The sequence below is a fragment of the Solanum verrucosum genome, unplaced genomic scaffold (assembly GCF_900185275.1).
Source record: "Solanum verrucosum unplaced genomic scaffold, falcon-dt-bn FXZP01000183.1, whole genome shotgun sequence".
NCBI classification, from domain to species: domain Eukaryota; kingdom Viridiplantae; phylum Streptophyta; class Magnoliopsida; order Solanales; family Solanaceae; genus Solanum; species Solanum verrucosum.
This window is the reverse complement of record NW_026020430.1, coordinates 2,044,264-2,061,224: the sequence shown is the minus strand read 5'-3', so window position 1 is coordinate 2,061,224 and position 16,961 is coordinate 2,044,264. Positions and strand designations below refer to the sequence as shown.

At 35.9% G+C, this 16,961-nt stretch overlaps 1 protein-coding gene and 1 long non-coding RNA gene across 2 annotated transcripts; both read right to left on the bottom strand.

The window, feature by feature from the left end:
* Positions 1 to 3,245: 3,245 nt before the first annotated feature.
* LOC125807520 (uncharacterized) lies at positions 3,246 to 5,707 on the bottom strand. Its single transcript, XR_007441667.1, has 2 exons — positions 5,650 to 5,707; positions 3,246 to 3,679 (listed from the first exon to the last, which is right to left on the bottom strand). It is a non-coding gene; the product is annotated as an uncharacterized LOC125807520 (long non-coding RNA).
* An 89-nt stretch (positions 5,708 to 5,796) lies between these two features.
* Positions 5,797 to 15,483, bottom strand: LOC125807487 (uncharacterized). The gene is made up of 5 exons (XM_049487210.1): positions 14,694 to 15,483; positions 10,978 to 13,845; positions 10,004 to 10,057; positions 7,624 to 7,972; positions 5,797 to 5,927 (listed from the first exon to the last, which is right to left on the bottom strand). The coding sequence occupies exons 1-4, from the start codon at positions 15,228 to 15,230 to the stop codon at positions 7,718 to 7,720; spliced, it is 3,714 nt and encodes a 1,237-aa protein (XP_049343167.1). The 5' UTR covers positions 15,231 to 15,483; the 3' UTR covers positions 5,797 to 5,927; positions 7,624 to 7,717.
* Positions 15,484 to 16,961: the final 1,478 nt, after the last annotated feature.

Here is a 16,961-nt window from a genome sequence, read left to right as displayed (position 1 = left end):
AATATTTTATTGATAATAGTATGCGGTACAATTTTCTTGATCCCTTGATTCTTCTCTCATAATATATTTATCCATAATTCGAGGGCCGTTTGTGGCGTATTTCTTGACTCAGGATGATTTGGACTTGATCTACATAATTTGAGGGTCGTTATTGGCGTATTTCTCAAGTTAGGATGATTTGGACTTGATCTATATAATTTGAGGGCCGTTAGTGGCGTATTTCTCAAACTAAGATGATTTGAACTTGATCTACCTAATTTGAGGGACGTTAGTGGCATATTTCTCAAACTAGGATGATTTCGATTTGATATTCATAATTCTAGGACCGTGACGTATTTCTCAAATTAAGATGATTTGTATTTGATCTCTTTATGAATATTCCATGAATTTGTGGATACAGTACAACGTACACAATAACCCAACAAAGTCTACAAAAAAAAATTATAAAGTATTTTAGTTACAAAGTTAAGCCATTATAATATGTATATAATCAACGTATATACATTATATTCTAATTATACACTTGCCATGTACTGAGTATATATCGACAACAACCACAAATAATTATGACTAGACGAGTAAAAAGAATTCCAGCTGCATGGCCAAAAATGTCAATATTCCTAAATTTTTTTGCAGTCACTAATGAAGCAAATGCATACGTTATGTATGTTTTACCTAATTTTTAAGAAAATGAGTGTTTTATTAAAAAATAGTTTTGGTCAGAAAATGATTTGGGTTTTGTTTTCAATTCGAAAGCAATTTTTCAAAAATAATCTTTACAAAATATAGTGTTTTCTATTAAATGATTTGAGTTTTGCTTTAAAAAATAATCTTTACCCAAATCACTATATAGATACACTTTATTTCAGCTTGCATACACCCTTCTTCACAACTTTATTGTATCAGATACATTATTATCAACTACAAAATGATACATTATATAAAAATGTATCTTATCAATTTGAAATCTTCCACATTTGCATATCTATCTTTCAAGTCAAACAATGTATCTTCTTCCAGAATTATAGACTGAATAAAGATACTCAGATAATGCAACAACCTATTAACATTAAAAATATTAGTGATACATTCTATAATACAATTATTTCTATGTATCTATCACAAGCAATCAAAAACTAACTTATACTTAATATCAGGTACAAAATATATATATAATCTAATACATACCCTCATTCTTGAACATTTTGATACTTTTACAACAAATTACATGTATAATAGTATTTCACAAACACAATAAGATACAAAAATAGCAATGTATCATGCTAAATATTTGGTCATGATACAATAATTTAAATTAATACTACATGAATCACACAGTAATGTGTCAAACTCTAAGCAAACACTTTACGTGCAAAATTTACTTATTCAATTCAATATTCTCTTTCCTTTAAAAGTGTAATTGCTTTGTTTTAATGTATCGAATTTAATGTATCCGGCTTCTTTGCTATGTATCCGGATAGCACTGATTTTGAGGGATTTTCGTAAATTGAGAAAAAGTAGGGATAGAATGTATTTTAGGTCCTTAGACTATGGGATTTATGTAAGTTATACATCACTATATTTTTCAAAAAAAAAAAAATACTTTTAGGCAAAAATTATTTTTGTTTTAGCTTCTTAATTAAAACAGTTTTTGCTACTCTCAAACTACTCGACCAAACATCTCATTTTATTAAAAATAAGCACTTTCGGTCCGTCAAAAACTAGCCTGTTTAGCCAAGCTTATTTGAAAGAAGTACACTTAAAAGTTGTTCTAAAAAGCTTATTCAAACACTAATTATTGCTCAAAAGTGCTTTTAAAATTATCAATCAAACACAAACTATTTCTCATAAAGAATACGTTTTTTGAAAAACACTTTTAGAAAATATATTTTTCAAAATAAACTGGTATAAAAAAAATTTGACCAAACAGACTATAATGGTCAAACAAGCTATTCAATTCATCCAAAAGCCAAAACTTATTTAAATGAAAACTGAACAATAGGTACTCCTCCAAATCACTCTATTTCCCAAATTTTCTAATGAGTTGTTCAGAAACAAAAAAAATATAAAATAGAAGCAGAATTAAAATAAGTGCCAAAGAAGTGGACAAGTCATGCAAAATATAACATGCACATTTCTGATTTATGGGGCCTTTACCAAACTGTCATTGAAATGTAGGGTTGGAATTTTCATTATTGTCCTCCCAATCCCCTCTTCACAACATGACCCACCTAAAAAGATATTTTTTTTATAAAAGAGAAAAATTAATTTATTTTTAAGAAGTTATGGAAAGTAATACCTTCATTGAAACAGTGCATACCCTACATGATCCAGTATTAATGGAAAGGCAGGCTGGATGATTCCTATTACCATGTGACTACCTTACAAAATGGGATTGGGGAAAGGGGCAGATATCTACAACTACCATTTCTCACATCACATGTTAATGCTCATTTTATTTTTATTTTTTAAATATTTATAACAGTGATGTGCAGATCAAAATGGAAAGCGTTTATATTATTGTATCTCGCGCATGTATCAGCACTTATATAGCTCTGATACATTAATCTGATGTGTGAGATACAATAATATAAGCGTTGATATATTAATCTGATGCGCAAGATACAATAATATAAGCGCTGATACATTAATATGATGCGCGAAAATGAGGGATTTTGGAAATTTGTAAAACTTTTAGGGGATAATGGAAATAAGTAAATTAAAAGGTGGAATTTCTGTAATTTTTCCATTACTTAATCATCACCTTGGATGTACATGTTAGGTTGAGTTGAGCCACACTGTTTGCTGCCCTTCTGAAAATGCAATTGCCAGACTTCTAATGAAATTATTTCCCAATTTTCTACAAACATATTGTATGTTTGAAGCTATTTTACATGTATACAAACATTACAGACTCCACAGTTTGTGAAAACATCAAATAGGTGTTTTATTTGAACTCTCATTTCATTTTTCAAAACAAGTTGAAACCTCATGACACAAGACCATTAATTTATACTAAAAATTACTCGTCAGACAAGGCTTTCAAATGTTAAAGTTCAAAAAATTAGTCAAACTAGTACTCCAAATAACGAGTACATAACAGTTATATGTTATGTACAATATCAATTTCAGTTGCACCATTATCGTTGCGTAAGAAACAATATACACTCCATTTTCAAAAAAGTCACGTAGATTACATGTAATAGGCTATAGCTATTACCCAGCTATAAGTTTCCAACTCTCCCACAGGTTAAAAAAAAACGCGTAAAAATTAAAATGTAGGTTCTGAATAAAAACCTCAAATTACGTAGCCTTACCATCCATCTAGATATTATATGGAAGCCATAACGCTGTAATCAACATCGTTTAATTAACTTGTAATGGAATTTAATCACCCTGCAAAATTAGAGCTCTACAAGCAGGTCATAATCCTAATATTTTCACCTCACGCCACTGTGTTTTTTCTTTCTTACAAGCGTTTGTAACCGCAGTACAGCTTCATGTATATATAGGTCTCTGATTGTTTAGAGATCCATTCTTAAAAGAATTCCCAAGAGCGGTTCTACATATGGTGAATTCTCTTCCCCTTTAGTTATTATAGTTGAACCCAAAGAAAAAGCCCGAGATAATCGGATTCCCAGTGTTGAATAGACATCGCGCAGTGATCCCAGTATTTCAACTGCAAAAGAAATTAAGAGAAAATTACTTACTACAACTGGTTTTCCTTCTTATGACAGCGGATTTAACTCAAAAGCATGCATGGTAACGAATGAAAGCTTTTATATTGTCAAAGGGAAGTACAGAGATAAGACAACTACAGTATCACATTCCCCATAAAACTGAAAAAAGCAAGCCACAAGCGGCCCGATGATTAGCTCCTTAGCTTAGTAGTTACAGTAGGCAGTAATATCAGTTACTAAGTAGATGGTTTAATGACATCAAACTGCTTGCTTCACATTAGTGAAAAGTTACAGAGCCGCCAAATTAAAATTGCCTGTTATGCTCGCTGGGGCTCTTTGATATGTTTGGTATTCAGCAATCTTGTACGAAGTTTTACCATAGCTAATCATTCAATGGAAGGAATAAACCAACCTAAACTCTCACAAGGAAAGTAAATTCAACAAATATATATTAATTCTTTTAAAATAAAAAGAAAGAATGTCGACTAAATTAAAATTTCAATCTGATGACATGAAAGAAGGATAACTATATGTTTAAGCTTTAGGTAACCATCCTATAGGAGTGTGTGACTAAGGCTCTTTAATTGTTACTTTATATTGTAGATTTCATGATAAGAATATAAGTTTATTTCAGTCTCTCAATGAGCTAGGACTCGGCTATGTAACATGATATTTGGTAGACCATCGAATATCTTACCCATTTGATATGGGTGCGTATATGCAAGGCAAAGTGAAGAGTTCATAGAACTGACTTAAAGCAACCAACAAATGAAGAATTAGTGGTTTCCTAACCTAAGAATCTAAAACACACAATTTTCGACTTAACTACCAAACCCACATTTTAAAAATTCATGCACACTCTAACCCAGCTCCCCTACTCCCTCACCTCCCGCCTGCCACACCTAGGGATTACTCTACCTTAAGGAAATATTCTCCTTTGAAGTACAAATATCTCTTGGCTATCGTTTACCTTTTTTAATCATATCAAAAATTAATTTTTCATGTTTATGAAAAAAATGCTTATTTTATTCCCAATTGCATGCAGTATACTATTTCTTTTTTGTCTGATAAGTAATTTATTGTACAACACTATTACTAATTGAACCTAACTATATCTCAAGCCAAACTGGTGATTTGTTGTATACACACCATTTTGGAATAAACGTTGCCAGACCACTTGGTACTGCCATGCAGGCGTCTTCTTATCAGCAGACTTCAGTCTAAATTCCAATCCCCTTAATCCCATGATTTATGGACTGAATAAAATATAGGGTTAATAGTACTTTTGGCCCCTCAATAATTAATAAATTCTAATTTTAGTGTTTGTGATATTTGACAAAGCACTTTTTTTTAATAACTGTGGTGTCCGGGCCAACTTTCACTTACCTTGACTAATTCAACGGGATACCTGTCACCTCCCACCAACAACAGATACCAGGCCTTTGTCCACTAAGGCTATGACAAATGGGAAGGATCACCTAGTGTTTTTGTCTCTGAGCCTGAGACCTCATGTTCTCAACTCACTTAGTAACCACTACGCCACACCCTTGGGTGCATATTTGACAAAGCACATTAAACCTTCAATTAATGTGCATTTTTTTATACGTTTGATTGTGATCACAATGTATGGAATTATTAATCATTCCACCATTAAATCGTCCATGTGTTGCATTAGGTTTGTAATGTTATTCCATATTTGAAGGTAATATAGTTCTTAAAATAGTTAATATAACAAAGCTCCTATTTAAAAGAAACCAAAAGAACACATTTTAATTAATTGAAGGTTAAATGTGTTGTCATATATCACAAGGACCAAAATAAGAATTTATCAATAACCAAGGAATCAAAAATGTTATTATCCCTAAAAATTAAATGCAATATGATAACACTAAGCAGAATTGTAAAAACCCCTAAAATTTCATATTGCATTTGTTTGATACACATCTTTAAAGGATGAAAAAGTGCATACCAAAAAGTTCCAAAGCACACCTCCCGCTAATGATGAACCAGCTTATCACCAGGTCTGCCAAGAGATAACATAATAAACCCACCTGAGCACAAAAAAGACACAATTCGGTGTCATATGAATTACCTTCCACGGGCACTCCTGCCATGAGAAAGATAAGAGTAATCAGCCGCAGTGCCTCACCCAAGTGGAGGAAACTTTCTCCTCTCTTCCCATGTATTTGGGGAATTGCCTTCCCAGCTTTACAACGAATAAAACTTAGATGGTTATCCTGCAAGCATCTAACAACAAAAGGAAACAATAAAATACTAAGTTAAGACCTTTAAAGTTCAGACAATTTCATGCAAGTGGTGTCCCCAGAAACAAATGACCAGGTATTTGCCGTTAGCCCAGTGTTTTGGGAAGCGAGAAGCGGAAAAAAGCGACGAGGGCTCGCTTCACAGAAGCGAGAAGCGAGAAGCGAAGCGCGCGCTTTTTTTAAGTAAAGCGATATTTAGTATAAAAATAAAAAAATATTAAATAACTGAATAGAGGTAATATATTCTTAGATTAAAAGTAAATAGATAGTCAATAATACTCATAAGTCATAACATATAAAGCAAAAAATCAAAAACATAATTAAATCACAAAAGAATCAAACTCCTATTCTTCAACAAGATCCTCAAACTCTTCAAGTGGAAAGAAAACAGAGCAGCAAAAGAATTGGAAAAAACAGAGCAGTAATATTAATTGAAAAAAAAAGCAGGTCAGTAATAGAGATTGAAAAACAGAGCAGCAAACAGAAATTGGAAAAAAAAAATGCAGCAATAAAAATATAGATAACACCCAGCAGCAACCAAAAAAAAAAAAAGCAGTAGCAGCAGCCTCAAAGAGAAGAAGAGAAGGAGGAGAAGAAGAAGAAGAAGAAGAGAACTTACAGCAGTGGCAACCTGGCAGCAACCAAAAATAGAAAAAAAATCGCAGATCAGTTGCAAAGAAGAAGAGAAGAAGAAAACTTACGCAGCAGAGAAGAAGAAGGAGAAGAGCAGTCGCAGCAGAGAAGAAGAAGGAGAACTCATGCAGCAGAGAAGAAGAAGGAGAACTCATGCAGCAGAGAAGAAGAAGGAAAAGAGCAGTCCAAAAAAGAATTTGAAGTCGCAAAGAGTATATTAAGTCGCATAAGGATTTCAGCAATTAAAAAAAAAAAAAAAACTTACAATTTTAAAAAAAGAAACCCTAAACTGTTACCTTGTCAAAAAAAAAAAAAAAAAAAAACCCTAATTTGCGCTTTTTCAAATTAAGCGCGCTTTTTTTACGCTTTTGCTTTTCTGCGCTTCTCGCTTCTACAGTAGAAGCGAGCGCCTTTTCAATGTCGCCTCGCTTCACGAAATAAAAGCGCAAGGGCCTCGCCTCGCCTCGCTTCTCGCTTTAAGCGCGCTTTTTTGCGCTTTTTACAACACTGCGTTAGCCATTACTCCCTTGAAAGCTCTTGAAGTTGCATCAATTTCAATCAATATTACTCAGCTAGGACTCAATACCAAACTAGTTGCTGTCGACAACATGAATCCTCTATGTCCGTTCCGCTCTATCCAGGCCCATTTCATCCACTAGTAAATGATTTGTATATAGTAATATTTTTTTACAGATCAAAGAAGATTTTACGTTTTTAACGATGACTACTATACGTAATATCTTTTACAGCTCTATGTTCCATCATATTTAATTTATTACGAATATCAAAATAAGATGAGTCCTTGGTCCTTAACACTATATAAAGTGTACAATTCAAAATGTAATAGAATACACCAACATGCATTTAACACACTTACGTCAATTATTAAACACCATTATTTAAGAAAGGTGAATTATAGTTCTTCCTTTTAAGTTTCTAAAAGCTGCAGCAAAAGATGCTTTTTCCGTCTTGCCCTTCTGTGACCGCAATCATGAAATCTCATCCTATAAAAAGCAAAACTGAAACATGCTTGATCAAATGCTTACCTGACGGCAGAGAACTGTCCAAGAATTGCTGCTCAAGATGCTTAGTAAAATTCAGTCAAGTCAGCACCATCTAGATTAGACCTCATCCATTGGACTATATGAAAAGCTCCTCATGAATGCTATCCTTGGATACAAACTGCAATGTTGTGCCTTTGGTTATCCAGGCAGTGAGTTCAGGCTGCTGTTCAAAAGGCATGAGAGGATGGAGGCTTCCATTTTCCAGCTGTACACCATAAATAAAAGGCAGTCTAAGTGACAGAAAACTCTCTGGGGGTAAAATTACTCGACATCCCAGACAAAACTGCAACTTCTTTTTACGGTCTGGCACAGATGGAGGGAGACATGACTCCTACAAAATCAAAATAGCAAAAATATAAGCAATTGAGAGAATAATTTGAAAGCTTATTTCCAAAGATGCACCAACAAGAAAACAACACAAATAACATCTAAAAAGATGCTTGAAGATATAACAAAGTACAAGTAGTCAACCATCCCACTGAATGGGGATCCAATGGGAGACTCCCTCCAACAATGGCAACTACATTGAGAAAGGAGAAGCTAAAAACCTTTCTGTCTTCTTGTAGTTTATATTGAGGTGAGTGCTGAAGATGTAATAAAGCAATAAAAATGCACTTTCTCTAACAGCTTAAGCTTTTAGATGAGGTGTCACACAATTCAACATAGTTCAATGTCAGCACTCACTTGGGCTCAAGTTTCACTGCCACCAATTATCAGAAAAAGAAAATCCATATGCTTGGCCCATGAAAAAGAATCAAGACAGCACACGAGGAGTGTTTTAAAGATATAATAATGTAATAAAGTGTGTTCTCTCTAAAAGTTTAGATTAGAGAAGAGGTGGCTACAAAAATTCAACAATAAGATCCAGATAGATCCTAACATTGTTGGTAAGCACTTCAACCACCTGCTTCATCTGTGAAATATTCAGGAAGTTCACTTCACTCTTTGGCAGCTAGATACGTCAGTAAAAGAAGAATGCAACTACGCAAGGATGTTACTGCTTACTACACTGAATGTTAGTACCCTTTTAGTCTACCAACAATTTTATGCATGGAAATTAAATCAGTAGCTATTAATTATGTTTTTCTGTTTTCTCTGTAATAGGTTCTGTAACAGTGTTTTCCTGTAGCAGTTGTTTTCTCTGTAGTAGTAGTTATTAGAAGTCTGTAACAGTGTTTTCCTGTAGCAGTTGTTTTCTCTGTAGTAGTAGTTATTAGCAGTAAGGAGGTTATTTTTCCACTTTCTCATTTCAGTAGTAGTGGGAAGTTATTTCCTTGTTATTAGGTGGGTGGTTAATCACCAATGTTGTATTTAAGTTATTTGAATTCAATGGAAAAGGGGAGCAGAAAATTAGTCAAGTTTTTGAGTACTTCAAACTCAAGAGATCGCAGGTTCTCTCTTAACGAACCAGCACCATAGGTAGAAAAAAGAAAACTTCAGAATTTATCTTGCAGCGTCCCATAACTAGATCCATAACCGGGGACCATATCACTGAAATAGCAGTTATAGTAATAGCTTTGAGGGAATATGTTTTGAGATTGATAAAAGCAAAATGTGTTCTCAAGTTTGAACTCGAAAACTCAACTTCAGGAACATGCTTGACCTTACACAAAGTAAACACGTTCTCCTGGAGTTCAACCATGAAAAAAAAATAAAAAATTTAACACTCAAGTTTCCAATAGTCTCTCGGAACAACAACACATTACCAAAATAGGCTAGAAAGCAAAATAATGGTAGCAAAGTGGCAAGATAAACACAACCAATGAACAACAAGTAACAATAGAAACCGAAGTAAAAATACTATGCAAGTACCATATATACATATTAGGGAAAATCTTCTATGTAAATACATCAAAAGGCGCACCCAATACCTTCAAAACCATTTAGAAAAAAGGAGACAAATTACTATCATGAATTATGATACATAAATTGTGATACATAGATTGTGAGTTTGTAACACCATTCTTCCAAGTTTTCCTCTAAGGAAACTTGAAGTTACAAATCATTACAACTTCTTACTATATAATACTATCGTGATCTTTTTTTATTTACTAAAATGGGGCACCTTATTTTTAGGGTATTTTTGCCATTTTAGGTGCTCTTACCCTGTTACCCAATATTCATTCTTATTCCCCTTTTATCCCACATAAATAATACATACATTAAAGAAATGATACCAAACAATTTATGAATATTGCACAGTTTTTTCTATGAAGAAGAACCAAAGGTTATACAAGTAGTGTAAAATCCCGAGATCATAAATGATCCCAAAGCGGCTTCATAGAACTAGGTGGACAAAGATAAGTTGATTCAATGCAGAAAATGGTAATGAAAACCAAAAGTTCCAGTAAGTCACTCATACCTCAAACTGTATGACTGGGTTTGCTGCTAAAATGATAGGGAAGTGAGGTGTAACCTGCATGACAAAGAGCATACTCATTACAACTGACAAAGAAAGTATATTTTATTTTTCGGGATTCACAAAGATTATGGATTACCTATCAAAGAATACAAAGATTATAGATTATGTATATTTATTACCATCCACTTTTACCTTTATTTAATCTATAATCTTTTTTTTTTTTTTGGTCTTCAAAAAAAGATTATAGATTAAATAAAGGTAAAAGTGGATGGTAATAAATATACAACTTGAATGTCAGGTATACAAGTACCAACGGGACATGAAACATACAACAAATTTGCAGTTCAATTTTGAGAAGTGTAACCATCAAAATAATTTCTTTAACAATTTAACTTTCAGAAATATGGAAGGAGACCATACGAGTTGAGAAATATGCAGAAGAGGTACTAATTTCTACAATATGTTATTTGCAAGTAACCCACTTCTCCAGTTACCCACAATTTCAATGTACTAGCTAACATGTCACATTTCACTGTATTTCACTAGAAATAGGTCCTTTAAACAGAAAATATTAAACAGTATCCTACTATAAGTTGAATAGAGAAGACCAACAGATCTCTAATATCTTATATTTCCTTTAAATTTCCTCATACACAGCCTTTGCCATGAATAGACTGCTGATATGTCCACGAAGTTGGTGAATATGAGCAAATTAATTTACAAAAACAGGGTAAGTGCAGATATCTTAAAACACATGTTTACATTATGAGTTGTCTCTTAATCCACTCATAATTGGTTTAGGCACTTAACAGCATAAAACCATATCACATAAGCCTGTTCATTAGATTAGTAGAAACAGCAAATCAGATAAGTACTTAAAAATGACATCACATAAACAAAATACTACTTTAGGAAGTCATAAAGATTCAGGGAAGTTGAGGAAAATAGCCAAATATCAGAAGTAAGACACCAACCAGAAAGATCCTCTGGAGCTGTGAAATGGTTCCTGCAAATCTCACATCGGTTTGGTCATTCTTACTCTTCAATTCCAAGCAATGGGGGCAGTTCATGTATATGGGCAAACTTCTATCTAACAAGGAGGTACCATAGCCAGATTCATTGAGATTTAGAGGTTGAAGACCAGTTTCAAGATCTTTTCCTGGTGCAGCATGTACTGGATGCCTGGAAAACTGAGCTGGCCCTTCTATGTTTGAAACTCCGTCATCTGACCCCTCATTTGACTTTTCCAGATTCCTGAGCTTCCTAGAGGAAGCAGAAATCATCCCATTTGCCAGCCGGCGACCTTTGCCATGGCCACCATTCTTACCCCCTCGGGAGGGACCTACCCCCTTATGATCTATATTTTCCAAAGATGAAGGGACAGCGGATTCTACAGGCAATGCATAAGGAGAACCTAGTCTGTTGAGATGGTCTGCAGTTAATATAAAACGGTGCCCACGGGGGCACTCATGCTCAAATCCAATGTAAACTGTTGCATGTTTAGAAGACGTAACTGGTCTGGTCTTCGCAATTCTATTCATCTTCATTGAATCCAAATGTGTACCTATCTGGAAAATTTGATTACCTTTAGTGACATCATTAGAAACAATAGTGCTATCATTCTTAACTTCATGAATAGCAGGAATTAGAGCAACTTTTTCCGATACTTGTTCATCACTAATCCCATTAACCTTCTCTCTACCTCCTTCTCTCGCACTTTTTGGCTTAATAATCTTTTCTGAATTTGATATAATTTGTCTATTTGATTGTAGCGGAGGAAATCCTGAATTTGCAGCAGTTGAACCAGCTACCACCTCAGAAAAAGCTTTTCTCATATTAAAGTTGGAAACTCCTTTACCTAAATTATTTACTTTATCATCTGTTTTGATATTTCCTGCAGAAGACTTCTTTTGGATTTGATGTCCATTTTGCATACTCAAATCACCAGCCTTCTCTATGCCTGAATCTGTGTTAGGCTCATCCCTGGCATTGCTACTAAACCTATTTATATTTGCTTGCTCTGAATTGCTTGATAGTAGGTCATTCTCATATTTAGGCTTCTCGAGAAGGATAGTCCACCGTAGAAGAAACTTTTGGGTAGAACTGAAGCCACTCTGCATCAAACCTTTAGACGGCTGGTAGTATCTTGCATTCCCAACTCGGATTAAACTCCAAGATGGGGAATGAATGGGCCCACTTGTATCACTTCCTTGGGGTAACTGAACTGTGGGAAGAAGCTTGTCACAATCCATGGAACGGTTAAAAGTAACATTTGCTGTTTCAAAATCAAAAGGATCTGGCCGCAGGAGTCTTGAACGACCACATGCACATGCATGGAGGAAGACGTACCCACTGGAATGTATCTTAATCTCTTCACTTGAACATAAACCACCAGTTTCTACATCATGCCTTTGGTGCATGCATGGTTTTCCTGTGAGGCTAACAGCATCACATAGTTGCCTGCCAGAAGTCCAGATGGATGTGCATTCCTCTTCCAGTTTCTGCAAGTAGAACTGCACAGCAGGTCCCTTGACCATTGAATTGAAAGCATGCAGAGCCCTCTCCAAATGGGCCTTATGCTGAGAAGTTGGGTAGCACGGAGGCAACTCATTTAAATATGCCTCCTTAGCTACTGGAAGGGACTTTTGGCACCATAGAGTAGAAAACCTAGTATTTATCCCTCTACCACTTGCCAAATTAGACATTGCAATTTCAAGTGGATCTGAAACTTTTGAAGCATTTCCTTCAAGAGGTGGTGAAACAGAATTTCTTTGTCTCCTCTTACTAATTTCAGTCTCATCTGCAATGGCATATTTTGCTGACAGGATTGCTTGCAGAATAAGCTGACTAGAAGATAACCATTTCTCCAAATGTGGAAGTTCAGGAGAAGTAAATGTCTTTCCAGAAGCAGCAGAAGCAGCTGCTGCTGCAGCAGCAACAGCAACCATGCCAACACCAGAAGCTGGACCACTATTAGTATTCGAAACCACACCCCCTCTTCCTCTTAATATGTCAGTCTGCCTGCAGATGAACTCCTTGATAGAAAGTAAGTCTTCTCTATTTGCGCTCTGGCTATGACTTTCAAATAGAAGAGAATCTGAGGTCGCTTTTCCATTCAGAACATCTTCCACAAGGCAAGTGGCAAATTCAAGGGATTCACCTCTCTTATTAGAGGTTACATCTAAAAGTGCAACAGCCTTTGATGCATCCAGGGAAAACAGCATTGCAGAATTTGACACACCCCCACTTCTTGAACCTGTATGACCAGTTTCAGAACCTGACAGTGTCCGGCATTTCTTAATAGAGAATCGAATCTGTGCCTCCAGAGAAGACTGCAATTTCTTCCTAAACCCACCTTCAGATTTACTCATAGGGCGTGCAAGCACAACCACAGAACCAGAAACTTTCGGAGCCACGCTTGGCCGAGCCGAGGCACCAACACTTGATGATTGATTCGCCGAGGAAATATCAGCTGGCTCCTCAACACTAGAACTAGGATAATCATCAGCAAAATCATCAAGAAAAACAAAAAGTGTAACCGGAGTACACTGCCCGGGTAATAAAGAGGTATATGAACCTAAACCTGACATTAGAGTAATTGCTGAATTATTTCGGTTGAAAATGCCATGGCTTTTGACAGGCGAAGGATTGTCAGATGATCTTCCTGATGCAGCTCTACGTGATGGAGATGCAAAAGGTGAGCCAGACACAGAGAGTGGCAGAGATTGTGACTTAACATATGGAGTCATTGCTTGTTTAGCTGCTTGCAAGACGCGAAGTTTCTTCAGTATCTGGGTGTCAAAGCGTGGCCCTTCTTGAATAAATACTACAACATGGCAAACCTGCATAGCTAGGCATGGTTGAGTAGCATTCTACAATTAACAAGGGGAAGTATGAAATATGAAATGGAAAGCCTCCAAAAGAGAACTCTACATAGTACACTCCACCTCCCAAACCCATACCCAGGAGCCCAATGGTGGCCCTCCCAATTTGCTCCCTGACTAAAATCCTCAACCTTATGGTTGGAGGTGAGGGTTTTTCCCTTCCTTGTCAAATAAGAATATGAAGAATTGGACACATTAGTAAAGAAGATATCATCTCAAATTGACCACTAAGCAACAATTTTTACATGCTCATTTGCATGAGAAAGAAAAGATTCATGGAAATGATACAAAATTCTTCTACACACAGTTCTTCTATACAACTGCAAATTCAAAACCTTGCACAGTTACAAGAAGCAACCTTTCCGGAGTAAAATAAGTGAGAGTCAGATAACTCATTTGGGTTAACACTACAGGCAGCTGTGACTCAAACAACTACATCAATCCAACTCATCCACTTCTCAGTAAGCTTTATTGATGAAGTCTCTCTAGAGAAAATAAATTGTGTTTAAGCGCTTCATGCAAGGACAAACAGCCTCAGTCTTGTGCTTGTTGTTATCATTTTTTTATTTCCCAAATGAATGAAAATAGGTCCAAGTGAAGCGGAATAGATATTGATAATTCATTCAACCGACCTCAACTAATTTGAGGTTGAGGACCGATACCTTACCATCATGCCCAACCCAATGCGTGCCCATGTTTCTAATCCTGTTTTGTACTTTCAAATACTTTAGAAGCCTCATTAGTCTTTAATGTCCTCACAAATTTGTTAGAAATGTCAAGATAAAGTGAAGAAGAAGAAAACTTACAGAGAACATAAAGAGCATAGCTTGGAGATCGCTATATTCGTAGTCTTCCAACAGTGAATCAAATCCCATCTTAGACTCCAAATTGCCTTCCATCAGAGGGCATCGAGTTGAAGAGAATTGCAAAAACAAAATCCCCTTCTCCTCATCATGATGGTAGCTTATATTCCTAAACTCAAACCAGCTCTTCATATCGTCGGTTACAGCAAAATCCGTCTTTTCATCCGGTTCATTAACAAAAATTGGCTTATCTAAACCCCCGGAACCAAACACATTAGAATCAATAATCCGGTTCATCAGGTAAGCAACGTCATCGTGGCGTTTTCCAATGAAACCAACCACAACGACACCGCTTTGAGGGTTTAATGGAGAGGGGGAGGTGGCTGGTGCTTCCGATGAGGTTGATGGAAGTGGGTGGGGAGAAGGGGCAGGAGCTTGGGCGTGGCTAGGAAGTACTGGGGGAGTTTGAGAATGAGAAGGTGGAATTGGAGGTCGAATTAGGACTCGCATGGACTGAGGATTTGGTTTTGAGGAGTCCATGGAAACCGATAGCAGACAGAATCACCTGTGTACTTGGCCTATAAAATTAACAGTATCTCCATCAAACCTGAAATCGGCAACCAATGTCCTCTTGACTCTAAGTAGAAACAGCTCTATGCGTCAGTCGACGGCGGTCAGAGTTGGCGGCCGGCGGTGAGAATATTTGTTGATGATTTCCGTCAATTCGATGCGTTGAAACGTCGAAGACGAGAAAGTACGACGGGCAGCGAGTCGGAGCTAAAATTATGGACTGGGCTAAGGCTAAGGATCATACTGGGCTACACAATTCAATAGTCCAAAAAAGAAAGCCCATATCTAAAATGTTTCTGGCGGCCCGATAAAAAGTATGTTCAAAATAGGGCTACTTACGTAAATATACAGTGGACCAAAAAAGGGGAACTTTCACATATAGCCACTCAAAAATAGCTCAATTATTCTCCATAGTTATAGTTTGATAATTACAATTCATAGTTATATGTTATAGGGAGGAGAGAGGCGAGCGAGACTGGGAGAGAGAGGGGGCAAAGACTGGGAGAAAGGTGAATTGTATATGTATATAGGTTAGATAATTATATATTATACATATTTATTTGTATATATGGCAAGCGAGATTGGGAGAGGGAGGAGAGAGGTGAGCGAGATTGGGAGAGGGAGGAGAGAGGCGAGCGAGAGAGGGCAGAGAGTGGGAGAGAGGTGAATTGTATATGTATATAGGTTAGATAATTTGTATATTATACATATGCATTTGTATATATGGCAAGCGAGATTGGGAGAGGGAGGAGAGAGGCGAGCGAGAGAGGGCAGAGAGTGGGAGAGAGGTGAATTGTATATGTATATAGGTTAGATAATTGTATATTATACATATGTATTTGTATATTCTGGTGAATTATACTTATACAAACGTGACTAATTATACAAACTCGAAGTCAGCCTGCGTAACTAATGTATAATGTTAATCGTGAGTGGTAATTATAGCAAACTATAGCTATGATGAGTAATTAAGTAGTATAGGTTTGCTTAATCGCGTAAATTTCCCACCAAAAAACGACTTCTTGTATATATATGAGCTCCACTAAAGACCCAAAAAAGAAGGAAAAAGAAACTTTGCTAAACAGTTGCACTAAAGGCCCAAAATAAAAACTAAAGACCCAAAAAGAAACTTAGAAAAGCAGTTGCACCAAAAGCCCAAAAAAAAAAGAAAAAAGTCAACAACACCCAGCTTGAAATCCTTGACTGACATGTAAAATTCCAGCCAAATGATAAAAATGAAGTTAAACTAACAAAATAAAAAGGATTTAAAAAAAAAAAAAACTTAATCGGCCAGTATAGGGAGGATGGATTCATGCATGAGCGCGACGCTGGTGAACCTGAGTAAAAATGCTATGTAGGTCGGGTTAAAATTTTGCGAAATTAAACATTAACTCGCTCCGCTTCACTTGCCATCCCTAACAGCCAAAGGATAATGACATGGTATACGTTGGTTGCCTGTCAATTCATTACTATTTTTTTCAATTGATTGACTGGCTTCGTTTCTCAATTTTATTACACTGACTAGCTAGTCCAAAAAAGGGGATCAGAATATTTATTAACTTTAGACAAATATTTGTGGAGAGGACTACTTCCTCATGTGTTGCCATGTTGGATATGAATTATGAATATTGGGCTTACTTTGTAGTTTGTAGGGTATATATTGTTTTTATTTTGTGATTGAAAAAAGATGCTCGAAATCTC

Excerpts from the sequence above, each read along its gene's own strand:
- LOC125807487 (XM_049487210.1), bottom strand. The coding sequence starts at position 15,230 with ATGGACTCCTCAAAACCAAATCCTCAGTCCATGCGAGTCCTAATTCGA. Across the intron at positions 13,846-14,693 it reads CTATGCTCTTTATGTTCTCT|GTTTGCCATGTTGTAGTATT; the intron begins GTAAGTTTTCTT and ends CTAGCTATGCAG. Across the intron at positions 10,058-10,977 it reads AGCTCCAGAGGATCTTTCTG|GTTACACCTCACTTCCCTAT; the intron begins GTTGGTGTCTTA and ends TTTGTCATGCAG.